The sequence below is a fragment of the Stomoxys calcitrans genome, chromosome 1 (assembly GCF_963082655.1).
Source record: "Stomoxys calcitrans chromosome 1, idStoCalc2.1, whole genome shotgun sequence".
Taxonomy (NCBI): domain Eukaryota; kingdom Metazoa; phylum Arthropoda; class Insecta; order Diptera; family Muscidae; genus Stomoxys; species Stomoxys calcitrans.
Window position 1 is genome coordinate 234,956,971 of NC_081552.1, and position 10,238 is coordinate 234,967,208.

General features: G+C 37.2%; 1 protein-coding gene across 1 annotated transcript; it reads right to left on the reverse strand.

Moving 5' to 3' along the window:
* Window positions 1–3,984: 3,984 nt before the first annotated feature.
* On the reverse strand, window positions 3,985–9,955 carry LOC106094587 (acetyl-coenzyme A synthetase). The gene is made up of 4 exons (XM_013261810.2): window positions 9,218–9,955; window positions 8,993–9,147; window positions 5,521–5,689; window positions 3,985–5,452 (listed from the first exon to the last, which is right to left on the reverse strand). The coding sequence occupies exons 1-4, from the start codon at window positions 9,827–9,829 to the stop codon at window positions 4,814–4,816; spliced, it is 1,575 nt and encodes a 524-aa protein (XP_013117264.2). The 5' UTR covers window positions 9,830–9,955; the 3' UTR covers window positions 3,985–4,813.
* Between the last annotated feature and the right edge of the window lie 283 nt (window positions 9,956–10,238).

Consider the following 10,238-nt stretch of genomic DNA (forward strand, 5'->3'; position numbering starts at 1 on the left):
ACATGTAAATATATATATATATATATATAAAAACTAAAAAAGGGAATTAAATAATAAAATTAGATTCGAGACATAGTTAAACTTGGGACTAAATATAAATTCAACAATACCAGAAAACACAAACAAAAATATATAAAACTTAAAAATAGCTATGAAAATTAGAATTGCCCATATTCACAAACATAAAGTAATTTTATTTGACAGATTTCCTTTATAGAACTGTCAAATAAACCTACTTTAAGGCCAAAACAAAGTGAGCGCGTTGAGCTTCAGCTTTAAGCGTAGCCTTGTACAAATGCAACTCTGCACACAAATTCCACAAAGTCAACGCGAAAAGTTAAATAATGCTCAACTTTCGACACTTGAAAGCGGGCGGCATTCTGTATTGCCCCACGTCAAGTTATGTTTTTGCTTGACAAAGTTAAAAATTTTTTAACTTTTGCGAGTAGCTTTTTGACCATTTGTTTGCAGAGTTGCATTGTTCAACGCGACGCTCATCAACGCGTTCATTCTGTTCAGGCCTTTAAAGCTGAATTAAATTTTGTGAATACCAGGGTATGTATGTATGTATCTTTGAAATACAACTACATGCATCTACAAGATACATTTAATAGAAACTATACAATAATTAAATTGAATGTTTTTTTTCGTTTTTAGTTTAAACTATATTTTGTTGTGTGTTTGCTTCACACGATCACAAGTTTTAGGGAAATTATGTTTCATTTTTGTTTAAGAATGTGCAAAAGTTTTTTCGTTTCTTCTCTAAGTTGGGTGTAAAAAATAAAGCAAATTAATTATTGAGGCAATAAACAGGGCGACTAAAATAGCATTAAAAAACTTGTATTTTTTAAAGACCAATCGATAGCAAAATGCTATCGGTAACAAAACGTTATCGATTTTAAAATTGTTCGATTACACCATTTCACTGCATATCGATAGCAAACTTGTTTTCGAATATCAATAACGTATTTGCTTTCGCTACTAGCTTTCCAATATCAACCGATAATAATATCCATAATAGCGAAATGTCATCGATGATAATGTTATCGGTTTCAACAAATATCGATACCAAAGATGTTCGTAAACATGCATCGAAAACGTATTTGTTTTCGAAATTCATCCGGTATATTTTGTATATACATAGCATTATGGGGAAAAACTGTTGTAAACCGTCTATGCGAGTCTTTTTTTATCGGCCTTTTAACATTTACCTTATTAAAAGTCGTTAAATGCATGTTTTCGATATTTGAAAACAAATGTTTATAGATGATACAAATTTATCCAATGTCGATACATTATTGTAGTTAACAAAACTGTTCTGATACTGCACACTGCACCATGGACAGCATTTGTCGAGTTCTTTTCCCGGTGTCTCTTTTTAGACAAACAAAGGATACAAGAAAAGAATTGCTATGCTATTGGAGCTATATCAAGTTATTGTCCCATTCGAACCATAATTGAATTGAATGTGCTGGAGACCATAGTAAAAGTCATTGTGTAAAATTTTAGCCAAACCCTTTAGGTGCTCATTAAGTAAAATAGGGAGATCGGCTTATAGAGGATCTGTATCAGGCTAAAGACCGATTCAGACCATATTTGACACGTATGTTGAAGATCATGGGAAAAGCCGTTGTAAAATCGAATAATAATTGCGCCCTCTAGGGGCTCAAGAAGTTGAGATTTAAGATCACTTTATATGGCAGCTACATCCGGTTATGGACCGATTTGAACCATGCTTACCACAGTTGTTGAAAGTCATAACGAAACACGTCATACAAAATTTCAGCTAAATCGGATAGGAATTGCGCCCTCTAGAGGCTCAAAAAATCATGACCCATGTCGGTTTCTATGACAGCTATATCAGGTTATGGACCGTTTTTAACCATACTTAGCTTAGTTGTTGGAAATCATAACAAAACATCTCATTCAAAATTTCAGCCAAATGGGATAAATATTGCCCCCTTTATTGGCTCAAGAAGTCAAGATCCAAGATCGGTTTATATGGCAACTATATCAAATCATGGAACAATATGGTCCATCTAAGGCCCTATGGGGTCTTAGACGAGTATTTCGAGGAGTTATCCCCCATCCTATAGTGGAGGGTATAAAAAGGCATTAAGTTCGACTGGGCCGAACTTTGGATACCCACCACCTCGAGTATATATGTTAACCACCTTTCGTGAAAATACGGTGAAAAATGCAAAATGTATGCACCCATTTGGACTAATTTCGGCATGGTCATTGAGTGCTCTAATGACTATAACAATTTTGTAGAACGAAATAACCAATTACCGTATCCAAATAGCGTGGAGGTAAAGCAGAGTTTAGCATGTCCGTCTATGATGCTTTAACCCTCCTAATGCTGGCAACATTTGTGAGGTACTATGCCATGTAAAACTTCTCTCCAAAGTGGTGTCGCACTGTGGCACGCCGTTCGGTCTCGGCTATAAAAAGGAGGCCCCTTAACGTTGAGCTTTAACTTGAATCGGACTGCACTCATTGATATGTGAGAAGTTTGCCCCCGTTCCTTAGTGGAATGTTCACGGGCAAAATTTGCAATTTGCATATCCAAATATAGACCGATCTGAACAATATAGGAAACGAATGTCGATAAACCTAACATAAGTAACTGAATAAAATTTCAGCGAAATCGGATCATAAATGTCTTATGGAGTCGGGACTTTAAATCGGGAGATCTGTGTATATGGCAGCAATATTCAAATCTGGGGGCTATATCAAGATATAGTCTGATATAGCCCATCATCAAACTTAGCCTGCCGATGGACAAAAAAAAATCTGTGCAAAGTTTCAGCTCAATATATCAATTTTTAAAGACTGTAGCGTTAATTTAACAGACAGACGGACGGACCTGGCTAGATCGTCTTAGATTTTTACGACGATCAAGAATATATATTCTCTATAGGTTCGGAAATGGATATTCCAATGTATGGCAAACGGAATGAAAAAATGAATATACCCCCATCCTTCGGTGGTGGGTATAAATAGTTTATGTAAAATATATACAAACTATCAATGTTATCATGCGTCGATAGGAAAATCGGATCTTATTTCGATTTTAAAATCCTATCTTAGATCTCTTACAAAATGTTATCGTAGACCCATTAAATAATATTATACTAATATAAAAATGCTATCGTCAATAATAAAATTATAATTGAATATCGATATAGAAAAAGATTGAATATTGACAACGCATATGGTATCGAATATGGATGACGTAAATATTTCCAAATATCGAAGACATACATGTGTTTGAAAATCGACTGCAATATTTTGTATATTTTTTAGGATAACCTTTTATTATCGACCTATGATAACATTCAAGTTTATTCTTTGAAATATCGATAACATATGTAAGGATTTTCGAATATTAACTGAGGTATTTTGTTTATTTTACGAAAACTTTTTATAATCGAACTACGATAAAATTTATGATATCCACATTCGAAAACTTTACATTTTCGATATTTTATGTCTTATATGTTATCATAAGTCGATAACAAAATGTTTGCTTAAATTAATTATGGCAGACAATAATGTATTGACACTATTGATAATCGATAACATGTACGTTCTCGACATTCGATGACATTGAAGTTGTAAGTTGTTATTCCAGAACATTTACTTTATGGATATATGATAAAATGTAAGTTATCGACATTCAAAAAACAATTACATTGTCTACATTCGTTAACATTTACGTTATTGCTATTCGATAACATCTAAGACATCGATATTGGTTTACATTTACATTATCAACTATCGAAAGAATCTACGTTATCAATATTCGATAACATTGTAGATGCATAAAAAATGTCATCGGATATCGATAACACAGTCGGAATGTAACCTAATGATTTTAAGGAACTTTTTCAATGTGTTGTACACTGACGAACTTTTTCAATACTCTTCTCTTATTGCAAAGTCTAAACATTTGATCGATAAATTATTTTAATCGCCTCATTATCGTTCATATATTTATATTTAAATGTGTAATTTAAATTAAACTTAATAAACAAAAACAAGAAAATTCCTATTCAACAACAATTCTTGTATCAACAACATTTTAGGGGTTTATTTTGTTGTAGTTAATAACATCTAGAGCAAGCAACAATTTTCGATAAATCGAAACGAGATATTGTTTTACCCACTGCAATCTAAGCCCCCTTCTTTTTGCCGACTACAAACGTGTTGTAATAATTAACCTAAGTTTAATTAAACTATGATTTAAACTTAATAGAAGAACTAAAAATTAAATATGTGTATAATAATAAGAAATTTACAGGTTTTTGTTGTTAGGATTTGAATTTTAAACAAATCTCATACTCCTTTTGAAGAGTATTAGGCAAGGGACCAGTTTCTCTTTTTCTACTTATGATTCATCGTGTCATAAAAAAATGATTATAATCTAATACACATCAAGAAATTGTTTCAATAAAGGAAAAATTGCATTTAGCATATAATCGTTATTTATCGATTCGTTAAGCTGCAACCAGAGCTTGAGAAAGTGGTCCCACTTGTTTTTGGGTTCAAGAAAAATGTTCATAGGATTTGGGTTTTTTTAGCATTTTCATATTAACATTAAGCCTTTCTTAAGCCGCTTAATTCATTTTTTGTTTACCGAGATTTTTATATATATTGTAGGAGGAGTAGGGATATTCCATAAGCCTCTGTTAATTGTTCTTCATTTTGTGTGTGTTTCAGCTTGGGGAAGTGTTGAGATTTGGGGAATTGTTCTGTTTCATAGCATTTTAGTATATCTTTCCTACTTTTATCACTAATGAATATGCATTTACTTGCTTTCTACGGGCCTATTGGCAAATAACTGCTCTACTATGGTCTCATCGGCCAGCGTTGAAGTGTCACCAACATTGCGGTCGTTAACAGCCACTTTACGTAATACTCGACGCATAATCTTACCAGATCTTGTCTTGGGCAAACCTGGAGCATGTTGCACTACATCAGGCATGGCAAAAGGACCAATGCGTTCTCTCACCAATTTCTTGAGCTCCGAAACCATTTTGGGATCAAATGTTTCATTCTCATTGGGGGTTATGAAACAATACAAACATTGACCCTTCACGGGATGAGGACGGGCCACCACTGCAGATTCGGCAACTCGGGGATGTTCTGTTAAGACTGATTCCACCTCAGCGGTGGACATTAGATGGCCGGAAACGTTCAACATATCATCCACACGTCCTGTAATCCATAGATAACCATCGGCATCACGACGAGCTCCATCACCGGTACAATAGTAGCCAAGGAATTTCGAGAAATATGTTTCCTCATAACGGGCATGATTATTGAATAAGGTACGCATCATGCCGGGCCAAGGTTGAGGAAACACTAGATAACCTTCGCCCTCACCTTTGATTTCAATACCCGCTTCATCCAAGAGAATAGGTTTAACACCAAAGAAGGGGAACGACTAATGGTGAGAAAAGAAATTCGGGAATTTTATTTTGAAATTTGTGGTTTAAACCAAGAAATACTTACCGCTGATCCTGGTTTCATGGGTGTACAGCCAGGCAAAGGTGTAATAACATGACCACCAGTCTCTGTTTGCCAGAAGGTATCGACAATGGAACATCTTTCCTTGCCGATAACGCGGTAATACCATAACCAGGCCTCTGGATTAATAGGTTCACCCACACTGCCCAAAACTCTGTAATGGCAAATAAATTCATGTCAGTCTAGGTTTCCAATTTATAATGGAAAATTATAGCCAGCGGCAAGTCAGAACCAGTAAGGAAAGGCAAAAGTCGGGCGGAGTCGACTATGTAATACCCTACACCTACCCTACAATTATAAATTCGGGCAATATACAATACAAATATATATGTATATGAGAGCTATATCTTAACCTAAAACGTTTGAAAATTGTTGTTACTACGGCCATATAAGAGCAAACCCGGCGATAAAAATGTATGGGTGCTACATCGATTTTGATGAAATCTCGCAGATATGTAACAAAGATCAGTAAAATTGTAGCTACTACGGCCATTTAAGTGCAAATCGGCGATGCATATATATGGGAGCTATATCTAATTTGCAGATATGTTAAAATCAGCAACAAAACAATCCGTCCAAATTTTGTGCAGATCGGTTGAAAATTGTAGCTACTACGGCCATTTAAGTGCAAATCGGCGATACATATATATGGGAGCTATATCTAAATCTGAACCGATTTTGATGAAATTTTGCAGATATGTTAAGATCAAATCGGTTTAAAATTGTAGCTACTACGGCCATTTAAGTGCAAATTGGGCGATACATATATATAGGAGCTATATCTAAATCTGAACCGATATTTACCAAAATAGCGTTCATCCTTGCGCCAAAAAAGTGATATGTGCAAAACTGCGTGATGATTGGACGACAAATACGACCATGGACTCACAGACGGACAGACAGAAATGCCTAAATCAAATCAGAAAGTGATTCTCAGTCGATCGGTCTACTTATCAATGGGTCTAGCTCTTCTCCTTCTTAGCGTTGCTAACAATTGCACAAACTTTTAATACCCTGTACCACAGTGGTGGTGTAGGGTAAAAAAATCAAACAATATCGTTTTACAACATGTAATGACAATCCCATGGCAGCCGGTTGTACGTATCGGCAAGGGCTGCTCCCTCAGTGTACAACACACTGCCACAACAACAACAAATTTTTTTTTAATTCCCATTCAAGGCAAGTGAGATGTTCTGGTGCGCCTTTTAAAGTTTTGATCTTAGATCAACTTCATTCTCTTGGTTTTGGTGGTGGATAAGAGTTGCCAAGGCCTTTGCCTCGAAAGTTTATATTAGATTCAAACACCATATTTAAGCTACATTTTGCTGTAGTCGGTATTTAGGTATGGTTTAGGGGAAGTTTATGAGGTGAGACGTCCCTAAAACACTTGGCCATAAAACAATATAAATGTGTCCAGTTTGAGGGGACACACTTAGCCCTGAAAAAGTATCAGCATCGTGCTCTACACTCAAATTTCTTCTTTTTTTTTTGAGTCCCAATTGCCATTGGTTTAGGGGGAGTTTATGGGGTGAGACGACGCCCAAACACTTGGCCTCAAAATTGGAAATCAAATTCGTTTTCTACTATCAAATACCTATCATTTGTGCCCTTATTGTCATAGTAGGCAAACATGGCTGGTTTGAAGAGAGTTTAGGGGGGCGGACACTGGAATAATATCAGCATCGTGCTAGAGCACAATTTTGTTTGGCCCCATAATGTCAAGCATTTTGAAGGTGGCTATCAAGATATTCAGGGTCTCGTACAGATTATTATTTTGTTGTTGTTTCGGTTATCTTCATTCAAAATCATATTTCAAAGCCACCACTTGGGATACCACATTTTTAAGGATTCGTAGGTCCTCCTGTGTCGTTCCCAATTTGAGGGAGGTAGTGGTGGTCCCCCAAATACTTGGTCCGACAATTCGATATCAGATACCTTTTCTTATCTTAAATACCTTTCATTTGAGTCCCATGTTGTCGTGATTGGTCTATATATATATTTGGTAGGTTTTGGGGGTGGGGCGGCCCCCTAAGTACCCCATTCGAAATTTGGATACCAAGTTTTTGTTTTTAGGCTACTATAAGAGAGCACACAAAATTTCGCTTAAGTCGCACCACCCATCTCCGGGATCTGGCGTTTCTCAAAATTAGTTGTTGTTGTTGTTGTTGTAGCAGTGTGTTGTACACCGAGACGGCAGCCCTTGCCGATGGAGGATTCCATCGGGTCAATCCGGTACGTACAACCGGCTGCCATGGGATTGCCTGAAAATTAGTATAGGGGGGAGGCACCCCCTTCAGCTATTAACAAATGTAGTACCCTATTTTCACCACGGGATCATTATGTGCCATCTGAGAAAATTTCAAGGAAATCGGTTCAGCCGTTTTTGCGTCTATGCGGAACAGACGAACCAAGAAACAAACATAAATTGATTTTAAAACCCACGTAACACCACGAAAGTATATATATTCTTGATCGTCATGACATTTTAAGTCGATCTAGCAATGTCCGTCTGTCCGTTTGTGCTTGAAATTTCGCACAAATACTTCTTATCAGTGTAGGTCGGTTGGGATTGTAAATGGGCCATATCGGTCCATGTTTTTATATAGCTGCCACATAAACTGGGCGCAATTCTTATCCGATTTGGGTGAAATTTAGCACGAAGTGCTTTGTTATGACTTCCAACAACTGTGCTATTAAGTATGGATCAAATCGGCACATAACCTGATACAAACCGATTTGGCATCGGCTTCTCCTATGACCATCAACATACGTGTCCAATATGATCTGAATCGATCTATAGCCTGATACAGCTCCCATCTAAACCGATCTCCCGATTACGCTACTTTAGCGCCTACAAGGCGCACTTCTTATCCGAATGGACTGATACATTGCCCAATGACTTCTACTATGGTCATCAACATTCAATTCGGACTATACCTTAATATACAGTGGCACAAATCTAAATACCCCACTCAAAAATCACAGTTTAGTTTTTAAACCGTGTTTTAAACTTTTGTACGAAAAAGATTTTCTGTCAAATATCTATTGTTGATAAAATTGTTTTCCATGTTTCCTAGTATTATAATTAGTTAAAATTAATAGGATGAAAGCTTATGTTGTTGTTGTTGTTGTTGTAGCAGTGTGTTTTACACCGAGACGGCAGCCCTTGCCGATGGAGGATTCCATCGGGTCAATCCGGTACGTACAACCGGCTGCCATGGGATTGTGAAAGCTTATGCTAACGACGATGCTGCCACTTTACCCATACATATAAGTGGTGCCACTGTAGCTCCAATAGCATAACAATTCTTATCCATTATTCTTTGTTTGCCTAAAAAGGAATACCGCGCAAAGAACTCGACAAATGCAATCCTTTGGAGGGTACATACGATTCGGCCCGGCCGAATTTAGCACGCCTTTACTTGTTATATATAAGAAGGATGTGTATAAAACTTACTTTAAGTGATCCAATTTGTGTCTCGTAACCAGGCTATCGCCGAATTTCATCAAAGCTCTAATGGCTGTGGGAGCTGTGTAGAATTGGGTTACCTTATACTTATCAATCACACCCCAATAGCGATCGTTGTCAGGATAGAAAGGAGTGCCCTCAAACTATTTACAAAAAAAAAATGTATCATTTATAAAAAAGGTTTTAACACATATTTCAATATTGAAAACTTACAATAACCGATGAAGCTCCATTGGCAAGAGGGCCATAGACGACATAAGTGTGACCGGTAATCCAGCCAATGTCGGCAGTACACCAGTAAATATCTCCGGGCTTGTAATCGAAGACAATCTTAAATGTGGTGGCAGCATACAACAAATAACCCGCTGTGGTGTGTAAGACTCCCTTGGGTTTACCAGTCGAACCACTGGTATACAACATAAACAAAGGATCTTCGGCATCCATCCATTCGGGATAACAGGCTGGTTCTTTATCTTCCATTTCCTCGTGCCACCAATAATCCCGATCTTCAGTCCACGGTATATCCTGTTCCACATGATTCTCCTGGCAGGGAGTAACCCGCTTCAAATGTGACACCACTATACACTTTTCCACAGCATGACCCATTTCTTCGGCCTTTTCCAAGGCTACATCACATAAAGCTTTCAGGTACAAAGGTTTTTCACCGCGCCAAGCTCCATCAGCAGTTATTAAAATTTTGGCCTGACAATCCACCATGCGTTCTGCCAACGAATCTGAAGAGAAGCCGGCAAAAACAATCGAGTGCACAGCACCAATACGAGCACAGGCCAACATGGCAATGGGTAATTCCAAAATCATGGGCATATAAATGGACACACGATCACCTTTCTGTACGCCATGATCCTTAAGGACATTGGCAAATCGGCATACTTCCTCCAACAGTTTGCGATAGGTTAGACCACGTGAGTAATCATCTGGATGATTTCCTTCCCTGCAAAAAATATGTAAAAGACAAAACAATTAAATTAGCAATTTGCTTGGCTGCATGAGGAAACCAGTAAGGAAAGACAAAAGTCGGGCGGTGCCGACTGTATAATACCCTACACCTACCAATTCTGAACCAATTTTGACGGACCTCGGCGAGCAAATATGTTCAAACTGTAAAAACTACGGTTGACAAATGACAACATTAGTGGAAAAACCCATGTATATATGGGAGCTATATCTAATTCTGAACCGATTTCGAGCACACTTCTCAGATAACGAGGTAGTC

Bases quoted from the DNA above. Each gene is read 5' to 3' on its own strand.
- LOC106094587 (XM_013261810.2), bottom strand. From the start codon at position 9,829: ATGCCCATGATTTTGGAATTACCCATTGCCATGTTGGCCTGTGCTCGT. The intron at 9,148-9,217 runs GTAAGTTTTCAA...TTTTGTAAATAG, and splicing joins ATGGAGCTTCATCGGTTATT to TTTGAGGGCACTCCTTTCTA. The intron at 5,690-8,992 runs GTAAGTTTTATA...TTGCCATTACAG, and splicing joins CACAAATTGGATCACTTAAA to AGTTTTGGGCAGTGTGGGTG.